Below are 14255 nucleotides of genomic sequence, written 5' to 3' on the forward strand. Positions count from 1 at the left end.
AAACTAAACAAATTCATATAAATTGTTGATGTTGCCTTGTCTAAAGCATTTACAATTCTTTACATTGAAAAAGCAACAACAAACGATAACAAAAGAATGAATGAGATATGCACATTTTAATTTCATAACACTTGGAATTACTATATCTTTTTAAAGCTTATTTCATAAATATTATTTTATAATTTATAAATGCTGAGGTCATTCAAGATTTTTTTTACGATTTCGAAACATTCAGAAGATTCAAAATCATTAACGAACTTCTATTTATACTTTAAGTTTTTAAACTCTTACAAGTAAAGTGGTCGTTATTCTTCTCTGCCTTTGGAGCCAATTAATCGTTTTATGTTGATACACTACATGATACTTCACAGGTGACCTTAAACTTTGAGCCAAACGTGGAATATCATTATTAGTAGATAAATGCGTTAAGTAAGAGCATTTCTTGTTGTTTAGGAAGGTAATACTATTTAGTATAAGCCAAAAGGTGGCTGAAATATGTTAATTTCAAAATGTATCACACCATTAAGATATGGTTTTCGTTCGATGAAATAAAGCGAATTAATTTCTGATGTTACCCTAGAATCCGCTTTCTACGTTGTAAGCATACTCGGTTCGTCTGAAACATGTACATTTATACATTGTGTAGTATGTTCACGCTTGTTTCTGCTTATCTTGTTGTTCATTCACAACGTGTAGCATTCCCTCACTGTTGTAACTAACTTTCTCAATTCGCCCTGATAAGCGAAAGAGGAATGTATTAAATACAACGTCTGACAAGCGTAAAGGGCAATAATTTAATTGCCCCACATCCTGGATCTGGGTGTGTTAAAAATACTTAGCAGTTTTTACGTGCTAGCTTAAGTTTCAGATTATAATATTACGTGTGGCGGTGCTTATTGTATGTTTAATATTAAATATGCATATTACATGGTTACTTTAAAACAACGAGCTTTTAATCGAATATTGTTTCAGTTAATTTAAAGAGGGGCAGAACTTCTGTTTTATTGGTTAGTCGAATATTACGTGACAAGAAACTTTACAGCGTTATCACTGAAAAAAAGTCACCTATCACTGCTTTCGTGCCCTCTGATCAAAGGTAAACCGTAGAAGCTATGTTTGATAATAACTCGTTTTATACATTGTCAATCATGTACATGTAATTTAGAAATCATTGCTATTATGGTTAACGTGTGATTTTTACGGTATTCAGTAGTACTACTAGACAGAAACATGGCTTGTTTTTCAAATGTTAGTTTCTTAACCTTTGTATTGCAAGTGTTGGATACTGTTTAATTGGTTGTGGTGATTACATGTCTTGTTAAAATGGTTCTAAAATTTGTTTGTTATTTTAATATTTTTCTGGTAATTGCTCTTATTTCGGAGAATCTCTGTTGATTTAGAAAAAATGAACACTTGTTAATAAGAGCGTAAACAAAAACTCAGGAATAAGTATTTATGAAAGTATTTGATCTATTTTTATAAAGGTTGAAAATAAAGTATTTAAAGTTTATTGTTAATATTTATGTAGTTCAATTTTCTTTTTCTTTCAGAAACCAAATACTTTTGGGATTTTTTCTTGTGGATTAATTTTTGTTTACGTTCATTCGCCTTAAAAGCTGAAATTGAATACTTCGACAGCTGGTAAACATTAACATAACAGTAGTGCTAAAAAAACTCAGTTCTAAAAGGCACCAGGGCAAAGCATTTGTGAGTAAGATCAAATTGAAACCTGATTTAGAATGGCTGTCGTGTTACGGTGTATAACTCAGTTTGTTTTCTTCTTGATTTACCTAACGGTTATAGTTATTGAAGCAACATCTCAGCGTCGCCACATTGCAACCATAAAAGGTGATATGATAGTTGGAGCTTTATTCTCTGTTCATCATTCACCTGACCAAAAGCAGGCCCAAACACGAACATGTGGAGATGTCCGGGAGGGCTATGGAATTCAACGCGTGGAAGCCGCTTTTCAGACAATAGATAAGATTAACAATGACCCCACAATACTTCCAAATACAACACTTGGTATCGAAATCCGAGACTCCTGTTGGTACTCCCCAATAGCCTTAGAACAAAGTATAGAGTTCATCCGGGACGCTATCTCTACAAGCAGTAAAGAAGACAAGAATGACACGGATAACGCCTTGAATACAGCATATCCCAACTGTCCTAAGCCAGAGATGAAGAATCTTGTAGGGATGATAGGTCCAGGTTCAAGTACTGTAACCATTCAGGTCCAGAACCTACTTCAGTTGTTTAATATTTCACAGATAGGCTATTCTGCCACGAGCTCAGATCTAAGTGATAAAAGTTTTTATAAATACTTTCTTCGCGTTGTTCCTAGTGACAAATTTCAGGCTCAGGTTCTTGTTGATATCTTGAAGCGGTATAACTGGACATACATCTCCACTGTTTACACTGATGGTAAGTGAAGTGTTTTAGGTTCATTGGAATTCATTCTTACTTAAGAAAAATGTTTTTATTGTATTATTTGATTTCTCTTTAAATAATTACTGAGCAATTATCAAATATATGTTAAAATGCTTAAACTGAAAGAAATTTATAAGCTGTGCTACCAGAGACATATGCAACATTTCAAACTCTCAACTCTTGTAACTTATAAAAATGACGTTTTTTTTACATTTGATTCCAAGTCAACTTTTACACTTATAAAAAAACAACACTCTAAACACACATGATAATGAACCCATCTGTAAGTCCATCTAATTACTTTTTTAAAATATTTGTTCCATCTTACTTACGAAGACTCAATGTAAAGTTGTTCTTCTTGAATGTATGAATGAATATATCAGAATTCCAAGCAAATGCTGTTAACTCTCACCAAGTTGTGCAAAACTCAATATGGTCTTTCTCATTCCATCGGTACATGGCCTGACACGGTCTGGCAATTAGAGCACTTGTCTCTCAACTTGCGAGTCTTTGAATCGAGTACCGTCACAGCATCTGCTCGCCCTTCAAGCTATGAAGACGTTATAATGTAATGATGAATGTTACTATTCGTTGGAAAATATGTATTCTAAGTGCTACCCTGGTCAGAGTTAGAAAGAAAACAAATAATAAAACCAACCCTTCTATACTGAAAATCCATCTTGGGTTAATGAAAACATTACCTGCACAATATTTAATATTCTTTAATGCAATACTTAGATATTAATGCTATACCAAAATTAAGGTTGTAATTTTATTTTCAGTTTTTTTTTACACAATTTTGTGCTTTTTTCTTTTTAAACTACATTTATGAGGGTTGCCAATTTAAAATAAGTGGTTTATAACATTTTTAGTTTTCAGAATTCTTAGATTTATAGGCCACAACTATGATTAATTTAATGCGAATAAATATAAGAAAGTATTGTTTGTAATTAGGCACAAAGCTACACAATAGGCTATTTGTGTTCTGCCCAACACAGGTATCGAAACACGGTTTCTAGCGTTGTAAGTTTACAGACGTACCATTGTGTCACTAGAGGACAAACGAAAGTCATCTAATTTTTGAAAAAATCATGCATACAATTGACTTTTTTTTGGTTTTGCAAACAATTATACATCACACAACTGTTTTCGAGTAATTCATTACCAGTTTATTCACTATGAAAAAAATGTAAACATAGTAGCACGTGCGTCTCTAAATAACTGAGAATAGCATCAATACATGTATTACCACATTTCAGTTTATGCACTATGAAAAACAGATAAACGTATGAACTGTTGCGTCTGTAAATAAATGAAACAGACTTAAGTACCACTGCATTACAGTTTATTCAGCATGGACAATATGTAACGGCCCGGCATGACAGGGTGGTTAAGGCACTCAACTGAGAGTCGCGGGTTCGAATTCCCGTCACACCAAACCTCCTCGCCCTTTCAGCCCTGAGGGCATTAAAATGTGTGGGTCAATCCCACTATTCGCTGGTTAAAGAGTAGTCCAAGAGTTGCCACTTGGTAGTGATGACTAGCTGCCTTCCCTCTTGTCTTTTACTGCTAAATTAGGAATGGTTAGCGCAGATAGCCCTCGTGTAGCTTTACGAGAAATTCAATAACAAACAATATGTAACCATGGTAACGTGCGTCTGTAAGTAACTAAAACCACAATGTCACTCGTGGACAGCTCGTTTGACAATTTCACTTGTTATAATGCACCACTTGTAATCAGAATAATTGACTAATTTCATTAGTTGAGAAATAAATATTACAACAATAATGTAATTATTCTTTGCTTATTTCCACTTATTCTAAAGTATCTTATTTCCTACGGACAAAAACAACACTCTATCACGTGCACTTAATTAAAAATTCAAATCGTGTAAACACTACAGGTGTGAAACAAAGTAATGTGTAATAAAGATTAACAGTGTTTCAAAGGTCATATCACCAGGTCTTTTACAAGATACGGAGATATAAATATTACAAAAGTTAAATCCTTAAGAATATAGCAGCTGATAAACTTGATACGAAACACAACAGATTAAATAAACATTTAAAGTCCTACCTAAACACATGAAACTTGAGCATATAAAACATTTCACTGCACATATGTTGACACCCATGTGTTAACATTAGCTGTGAAATATTTTACCCAATAGACGTGGAAACATGACCTTCAAAACAACTTATTGAACACATATACACAAATTAATAAACACATTTGAGTTAACATAATACTATGTAACACAAATTTTGTTCCTGAATAGTTTGTGTTATTTCTTAGTTGCTTATGTTGTAAAAGTACAGAAAATGACCAAACTTTGCTTTTGTGACCTGGATAATGAAATTTAGAAATTAACCTATTTTCTATACAGAAACGGGCAAATTTGCACATTTTCTTTCACGTAAGGTCTGTTTGTTTTTGTTTTGTTTCTTTATTGAATTTCGCGCAGCTTTGCTTTAGCCGTCCTTAATTTAGAAGTGTAAGACGAGAGGGAAGGCAGCTAGTCATCACCACCCATCGCCAACTCTTGGGCTACTCTTTTACCAACGAATAGTGGGATTGACCGTAATTATACGGTTTCCATTATACGCTTCTTGGTAGCAGCATTCAAAGTCCAGTATATCTTGGTGGAAGCACTCGCCTTGTTTCTCTGAGTATTCTCCCATGTTCTCCTTGAATTTATTAAGATGAGCGTCAAGGATGTGGACTTTCAGGGACAACCTGTAGCTCATTTTGCCATAGTTCTTCACCAGAGCCTCAACCAGTTCCACATAATTTTCGGCCTTGTGATTGCCCAAGAAGCCCCGAACCACTAAGATAAAGGTGCCCCAAGTTGTTTTTCTTTCTACTGAGCTTCTTGGGGAATTCTGTGCGCTCCAAGGTCTTCTTTATTTGTGGTCCGACGAAGACAGACCACAAAGACAGCAGCTTTGACCTTTGCCTCAGACAGCTTATGGAAGAAGTCTTGAAGGTACTTGAAAGCTGAAGACTCCTTATCAAGAGTTGTGACAAATTGTTTCATAAGACCCAATTTTATGTGCAATGGTGGGAACAACACTTTCTGGAAATATACTAGTGGCTCACACTTGACGTTGTGCCTCCCCTCAAAGAACTCGGTTGTTGTGGCTAGTGCTTCCTGTTGTAGTACGCTGCGGTGCCCCTGCTGTCCTAAAAGCAAAAATAACAGGAAAACTTGGTAAAGCCTCTTTGGAGACCCATCAGAATGCCACCATTTTGGGTCGCTGATAACCTCTCAACATACTCATCATACTTCAAGGCTTCTAGCAAGGTCTTGATGCTGTTGTATTCCTCTTTGAGGCGCACTAAAAGATATTTAAATTTTAAAAGGTATAAAATTTGTATAACATAAAAATATTACTATTAAAGCAAGAAAAAAATGTTTGTCTTACCTTCTAGAGTTTTTTTTTGCAGTGCTGGCAGGTAAAATGAGGTGCTCAGGGTTTGTCTTTATCCTCAACAGAAATGCCAAAATATCCCTTCGAGGCTTCACACATTTTAGCAGATGCTGCAGAGTATGTTTTTGCTCTTGTCTTGACAAAATGGCCACATACATAGCAAAATGCGTTTGGAAAATGCTTACAGCTCTTTGATGCAATCTCTGATAAAATCAGATAGGTTTATGTGTTCACTTAGGTAGCTAGAACAAAACTGAAGTGGTGAGTGGTGAGCCCCTGTATATATGTTACTATAGAAAGTTCTGGAAAATTCTAAAAGGTTTTGAAAATTCTCGTAAGCTCTACAACATTCTAAAAACCTCTTAAAATTCTTGTAAGTTCGAGAAAATTCTCTATCAGCTACTCAGCACTGAATCTACCTAGAATGTTCTGGAAATTGAGTAGATTCGAAATTTTCACTATCCAGGTCACAAAAACAAAGTTTGAAGAAAAAATAAGTCTTTTTCATTTACTTTAGTCGTAAGCAATTGGGAAATAAACTTTCTGCCCAAGAACAAGATAAAGTAAAAAATTTGTTAAATAATGTAATTCAAGTGCATCCTATTAAGCTTATATGACTAAAATAACGGCTTATTATAAACATAGAAAGTAAAACAAAACATACACATTACATATAACATGAAAATATAAAACACTTTAACGTGAAAAAATAAATTTAAAACAGCTTTCTAAGTATACCCGGAACCACTGACTAAACACATACTGAAGCACCAGGTTTGAAACAGTTTCTTTGTTATGTTAGCTCTGATGCGAGATTTATTCCAATTCTTTTTTATGGAAACGTAACCATCTAAAAGGTTTAGATCCACTCGCTAATGTTTAATTTTGTTTCTTTGGAAAGTTTGTACTTTTCTCTACTTTATTCTATTTTCCACTAAATGTTGAGCTTACTTAAGGATATTTTATCGATTGTTATCAAATTTAATTTTATAAAAAAATTGAATAAGAAGCACATTTTATTAAACAAGTAACTCATTTTGGGTCAGTAGAAGCGCTTTATATAACAAAGGTAGACTGTTATAAAGCTTGCCTTTCAAGACAAGCCTATTTACAGTGCACTGATCTTATTGAGTACAGCGTATATTAACTTAAGGACTACACAATGTAGGGTTGAATTCTTAATAATTTCAGCATTGACGATTTTTTTATTCTGCTTATGTCATAGAAAGTAATAATCTCATAAGTCTACTTGTGTAATTCAAGTAGGTTCAGGTTTGAAGTGTACTTATCTCAGAATGTTTATATACACTAAGTGTTTAAGACTTATAAGCACAAATTTGTGAACGTTGTGGTTTGCATTTTTATGTCTTTTTGTCTTGATTACTTTGTGAGTATGGGTGATATTTAATGAACAACATTTCTTTTATTAGCTACCTTTTGATTGGATTTTGACGTGTACAAGAACTAAACTAATATCAACCGGAAATGTTTAGCACAAGATTGTAGTTTTACACTACACAGAGCTATTAAGAGAAGTTTTATATCCACATTCAACATTACTTGTCGCAGAGAACTTGAAATTCAGCCGTTATTGTCCTTAAAGCTGTAATTACAAAATGAGCATTAACTCTTTTTTTTTTTAGTTCTATTAAGTCCTTCAAATCGTTTGAACTCAAAAAGTAAAACGAAATGAAGTTATGCCAATGAATACAAGATGCGAGTGAACTTTATGTTACTGTTATGTAATTTCAAAAACTACTGAGTTGATAACTCGTTCCGTAAGTTCGTTTTCACATTATCCTATAATTGAAGCAGTAAAAAGTTAAAACAGTCAATTTTACATTAAAGTAGTAGAAGTAAAACTTTAGAAATAAAATTTATGAATAATTAATATTGGCTTGTCTTCTGATTAGATGCCTCAATCTGTATACTAAGGTCTTTTCTGGTTTTAATGTAGGAAGAAAAACAAATGCAAACCTTTACTGTAGAATCAAGGATAATGAAGACGAACACAATCTTTTTTTAATCTCAACAGATCTATGTTGGTAAATAACAGAAAATTTAAAAGGAAAAACACCTTTTAAAACCATGATGTGAGCCAAACACGAGTAAGATAAGTGGATACGAACTAACGAAGAGAAGGGAAAAAATACCAAAAAACTCGTGTTTTCTGTGCTGAGAGAATTCGTGTCAGGCTTATTGCAGATCTTTTGTTTGTTTTCTGGTGAATTTTGTAATGTGTTTGAAGAGAGTGATTGTATAAAAACTTTTCATTCATTTTTGATGTTATCAACATATTTTCCACTATTTCTGTTTACAAAGTTCTTTCTATATTTGACAAAATACTAGCAGGAAGCACAATTATACCAATCTCTCCAATGTCGTAACTCCATTTCCGTCTACCTCCAATAGAACGTTTTCAGACAAACTTAGTCTTACCATGAAATATTCAATACATTTAAATCCTCAATTACCTCCTTAATGAAGCCTTACAAAACAAAACTGAGAAAGCAAATAAGTATTTTGAAACCCTAAATCTGGAAATCTTTTTGTAATCTGGACATATAAATGAGAAACATTTCATAGCTTCAAACTTTAAACACAGATAGCTCGTGAAGTATATAAAATTAATAGGCCTTAACCAGTGGTAAAAATCACGTAAAGTGCACGTGTTTATCTCATATATCTGATTATATATGTTATATATTTTTGTTGTTTAATTCTTATGTATCATACAAAAATACTACTATCGCAGAAAAAAATCAATTTTATTTGTTAACCAAACAATCAGACTTACTGACTATCCTTTTAGCCAAAATCATCCAATTCGTTTATTTCTTTGTAAAACACTGTATGTATTTTCTAAGAGTATTTTAATCATGTTATTAAAATCGAACATTCTATCATTTGGAACGACTGTGAAAGCATGATTATTTACAATATACTTTCAAGGGATATAGATATTTGTTGGGAATATTTATACACGTTCTTTCAAATATTTTTGTTTATTGAACACTTACGTGGATATAGGTCACACTTGACAGTGTATACTACAGTTGCTGGAGCAAAGGAGAAATGTTTTATATTATTTCTTTGTGTTACACTTAAAACAAAAACAAAATAGATGTTTCTCAAGGTCGTTTAAGTTGGCCCTTATCTCTAAGCCAGGAAATGTATCATGATGCATTTTCCGACGATTCCAGATCATGTGATGGCAAGGATGGATGCGATTTCTTAAAGTAGCACGTGTGTTTGTTTTGTGCAGCAAATGACTTCCCTTTCATGACTACCGTGGCTGACCACGGTGAAAGCATGGCATTTAGAACCGAAATGGATTTCTTAGGAAACAAAGATTTGGTGAGGCGATGCTTTTAAAATATCTCAAATGTCTCAAAGAAACGTTATTAATCTAAATGTATGAAGATCAAATGTTTCTATCCGTCCTAGATCTGATAATTACTGTTACAATAATTTGCACAGCTTATCCACAAAGCGACTCTTGTCAAGAATATGGTTCATTTTTGGCGTTCTCGCAATGATATATTGCAATATAACATTTTTAAACATCTGAATTATATAAATCCACAATGTAATATTTTTAAAGTCAAATTCTCTAATACTAAAGCAGTATTTTACGCTGTTATCATAGTAGTGGAAAATCATGTTCGCAGCTCCTAAAAATAAGTATTCTGTTTTGTCTCACGTTTCACTTATAAGTACAAGTGTGATTTAAGACAACTTAAAATGTTTGCATATCTTTCAATAATCTTTTAAAGTAGGCATAAATGAATAGCTTCTTATTTGCATTTCTGATACAATTTTTTACGATAAGCACCAATCGTTAGGGAAGATCGAAATCAAATGTATATGTGGAATAACTAGATTAGCCCTTCCAGTTGTAAGCAAAGTCAGACGAGAAAAGCAGACTGATAAAGAGTAGAATTTGTTTGTTGGTGCTTCCCCGTTTGTAAACAAAGTAACTCAGCTCATGGTTATCCGAGTTACACAAATAGCTGAGAAGTTCAGTTTTCAATCTGTGCTTCAGTATAAAATTCATATTTAAAATTTGACAGCACAACGAACTATGAAGTGTAAACGTTTTTTTTTATAAAGTTCCATTATTTAATACAATGTGAATATAGTTTTTTTTAATTTTAACCTCTGCACATTACATGAAATTTACTTTTGTACATCACATTCCTTATAAAAAAAATTTAAATAAAAAACAATTTGATAATGAAAGATCGCAAGCTATTAAGCCAGAGAGGTTAGTTTATAGTAAGTGTTTAATCAATATTGTAATTTTGAGAATCACTCCTACAGAACTAGTTGTGCAGATAAGTTTCATAAAGAAACTTGCTAACTATCTAAAGTTTCTCAAAGGCTGATAAGTATATATAATGATTAATAACGTCATAAAATGTAATTTAAACGGAAAAAGTATGGCTGTTTGGGCAAGTTGCAACAAGTAAGATGTATTTCTGTGTTCCTGTACGTCAAACAAACCATGTATCTCTCTGTATGTGGGTCCGGCATGGCCAAGCGTGTTAAGGCGTGCGACTGGTAATTTGAGGGTCGCGGGTTCGCATCCCCGTCGCGCCAAACATGCTCACTCTTTCAGCCGTGGGGGCGTTATAATGTGACGGTCAATCCCACTATTCGTTGGTAAAAGAGTAGCCTAAGAGTTGGCGGTGGGTGGTGATGACTAGCTGCATTCCCTCTAGTCTTACGCTGCTAAATTAGGGACGGCTAGCACAGATAGACCTCGAGTAGCTTTGTGCAAAATTCAAAAACAAACAAACAAGACATTCACTGGACAGCTAGCGCAGGGAGCATTCGTGTAGCTATGCGCGAAATGTAAAAGAAACCAAAACCAAACAACTCTTCCTCATTCCCTGGTTCCATAAAAAAAAACAATCAAACAGACTCTGTATGTATAACGGTTTTTCTAGTATTATTTCTTAAAACTGCTTTCAAAATTCTTAGAAATACTGTATTTCAATTATACACTTTTCTGTGGGAAGATGTAGTAAAAACTTTGAAGGGATTTAAGTCTTTTCATTATAACTGTATATAAACTGTTACATTGTCTGAAAAATGTTTGATTGAATTGACGAATGATTGACTTAACCTCGTTTTCAGGCACCACGTTCTGAGAGTCAGCACATACTTTTTACCTCAGTTCTTCAACATATCTAACTCCTTAATGAACTTAAGTTGACATGCACCAGAAATTTAATTGTGGACAAACAATCCTTTTTGATGGAAAATAATATCATTGTTGTTTCTATTTTATAATATTTTTGCATTCTCTTCTTACCAAAACATTATTTATTCAACTCATATTCTTATTAATGACTACTTCGTTAAGTTGACGTTCAGTCAATAATTCTAAATTGTAGTTCTGGTGTATTTGAGCCCTTGGGGTCTGTGACCGGGTAACCCATATACGTATAGAGTCACCTGTAATTTTCCACATTCATTACCGTAATGTATAATTTATAGTGCTGTTTTTTTTAGCTCTTTATAAATAACAGTTCTTGTCGATATTGACTGTGTTCGACGTATACATTGGAGAAAATTACTCCAGAACACGGAAAATAATCGCTATAGCATTATTGTAGTGTCTTACATTTATTTGTAAGATACGTGGTTATATGAAGAGAAACGATCATTTTCTGAACAAATAATAAAAATGTTAGGCATCATAATGCTAAGTGCGTCAAGTTATTCTATTATACAGAAAATCAAGTGTTCTGAAAACAAAAAAACTAAAAAGTTTCTGAGAAGTATGTTGGTGATACTTATTACATAAATAATGTTTTATTTGAAAATAACTTTGGTTATATTATAAATGTGTCAGCCACAGCTTAATATAGTCGTATCATATTTATTGGATATTACGACATTTCCAGTTGATTTTGAAGTTAATTATTAAACTATTGACTCCATTTTGTTTTTTCTCAGAGTATAAAATACAGGGATCAGTATGATATTACTTTATAACTAACTTGATAATTTTCGTTTATTTGCTGTTAAAAAGTATTAATATTTATTATTTTCTAGCCAGAGAAAATATTCTGCGTATTTCAATCAAAATATTAAATTCTTACATTTGTAGTAACAAACAGATTGTGTAACTAGGTACACGCTATTTGTTCCATTCTCGTTTGTAAGGCTATTCATTATATATATGCTAAACTTGTAATTATATTGACCTCTAGTCATTGTCTATTACAAAGGTTAGTTTGCAATGAGTGTCAGGTAGATAAAACAAAGTAACACTCAAGATAACTAAAAATACGATTTATTTGATAACCCTTTTAATATTTTAAAAAGCAGGATTCAGTTTAGTAGGCCCTTAGTACTAATTTCTAGAGTTAAAACAAATTTTGTGATGTAGCATCCTACATTATCGTAATTGTTTCTCCAAAGCTGCATGAACAGAAGCTGGACTCGAGAATATATTTGCCGATTGAATTGCCGTTTCTAGAAGTACCAAGAACCCCACTTACCTAAGTCGGTTTTGCAGACACCTTGGATAGTTTATTATTTTAGTCAATTTTATTTTGTTGCCAACTGGTAGAGTCAGAATGGTTATTGGGTTTTTTTTCGTTATGACGTACGCCTTTTTGTGAGATTGTGAGTTTGTGCTCTTTTATATTTCGCATCCACAAATTTTTACTTCAACAAAAAATAATCAAAACCTTTCCTTGTAGATTGGACTGATGTTTCGATTCTTTGTAAATGAACTTTTACTTTTGATGCTGAAGAATTTTCTAACCGTTATCAGGTTTAACTAAGTTAATCCAAATATTTTTTCTGTAATAAAAAATAAACTTTAACCATTAAATAGGTAGTTTACATTTCATACTTAATTTAAAAAAATAGGTTCTACGGTTTTAACAAAACCTGTTTTAAATTCTATTAAAATTGTGTTTGTTTTGTTTTTATACCTGCAGCATGCATTCATATATCGGACATAAATTGGAATATTTTAGATGTGATTGAAAATATGATAATTTATTGTATAAAACAATGAGACTATAATATCGAAATATATATCACTAAGCTTAAATATGTAGTGAAGTAACAGTAAAATAAACAACTATCAACTACAATAAAACTTTGCGTAGTACAACCTAGTAGTCAAATTTGCGAAATATATAATAACATTAAAGTATTATAATGAAATAGTAAAGTAAAATTAAGTTATGTAAATAATCAATTCTAAATAAGCTATATGTAATCATCTATCCATATTCTACCTTAGATTAGGAAGTAAGTTTCAGAAATGTTTGGGTTTCTAAAACTACATCTTATAATACCTGAAAAGAAATTCACAGAAATAAACAATCTGAACTGAACTCACGTCCAGTCTTTCGAATGAATGCAATAAAACACATAAATTAATATAGAGACAAGCTTTAAAGTTATAAACACAGTAACACGCAAAAGTAATTTCATACTTTGAGGGAAGTATTTGAACAATCAAAATATTTTGTTCGAAACAATTTCGCTACTAATTATTGACAGTTATCATGATTGTAAACGAACACTTGGCGATAACTGAATAATAAGTGACTACATAATCATCAAATGTTAAAAAATAAATTGGAAAGTTATTACCCAAAACATCAATAAAAGCTATTAAAACTAAAGATTACAGGAAAAAGCTTAAAATGGCAGTGATAAATCTACGTAATAACAGATAAATTATCAGAAAAACATTAGAGAGAGACTCAATTTACCGAAAAGTGCTTTGTGGGCTATTTTATTTATAAACACAGGGTAACTGGAACTATTGCGACTAGCTACGAGTGTGGGAGACCAAGCGTTCTGCAAAATCTGGAAAAGGAGTTATTCAAGCAGTTTGGCAAAATTCAGGAGTATGAAAAGGATTTGTTATAATAAAGAGATGAGCGAGCGTTTACGGCAAAACCTTACGGTGCAAATCTGTGTTAAAAACAATCTACAAAAGAAAGCAGTTGGAGCCATCCATTAAATACTTGATTTACTGAATCGAATTTTATGGACAATGAATGGAAAATAGAAAGTTTTTTAAACGAAAGCTACAATGTGATTCAATGAAGAGAATAGAACGACTTATAGTAAAGTTCATCGTGTTAACTATTAAGTGTGGAGAAACTTATGTAATGGTGTGGGCTTGCTTTTCTTGTTCAAATACTAATAACATTCATATTGTAGAATAATAAATGAATGCTGAGAAATATCAAGAGATTTTGAAATATTATTTGCTATCCAATGCTAGAGGCTTATTCGACGGAACTTTGTATTCTAACAGAATAATGACCACGCGCATCCCTCGAGATCTTCAAAGAAACTTCTGAAAAAACAGCAGCATTAGATTACAGTTATATATTGGATATTTA

The 14255-nt window shown here is 32.5% G+C and overlaps 1 protein-coding gene across 3 annotated transcripts in view; it reads left to right on the forward strand.

Annotated features, from left to right (window-relative positions):
- The window catches only part of LOC143258633 (metabotropic glutamate receptor 1-like), a 179072-nt gene that overhangs the window by 68248 nt on the left and 96569 nt on the right, over positions 1 to 14255 (forward strand). The window contains exons 1-2 of one of the 3 annotated variants that reach the window (XM_076517877.1): positions 443 to 1096; positions 1551 to 2424. In XM_076517877.1, the coding sequence (XP_076373992.1) occupies positions 1740 to 2424 (685 nt within the window). In that variant the 5' untranslated portion in view covers positions 443 to 1096; positions 1551 to 1739. Of the gene's footprint in view, positions 1 to 442; positions 1097 to 1119; positions 1249 to 1550; positions 2425 to 14255 lie in introns of those variants that run through there. The other 2 variants (XM_076517878.1, XM_076517879.1) reach the window with 2 other exon arrangements.

Source organism: Tachypleus tridentatus, chromosome 8, assembly GCF_004210375.1.
Source record: "Tachypleus tridentatus isolate NWPU-2018 chromosome 8, ASM421037v1, whole genome shotgun sequence".
Classification (NCBI taxonomy): Eukaryota; Metazoa; Arthropoda; class Merostomata; order Xiphosura; family Limulidae; genus Tachypleus; species Tachypleus tridentatus.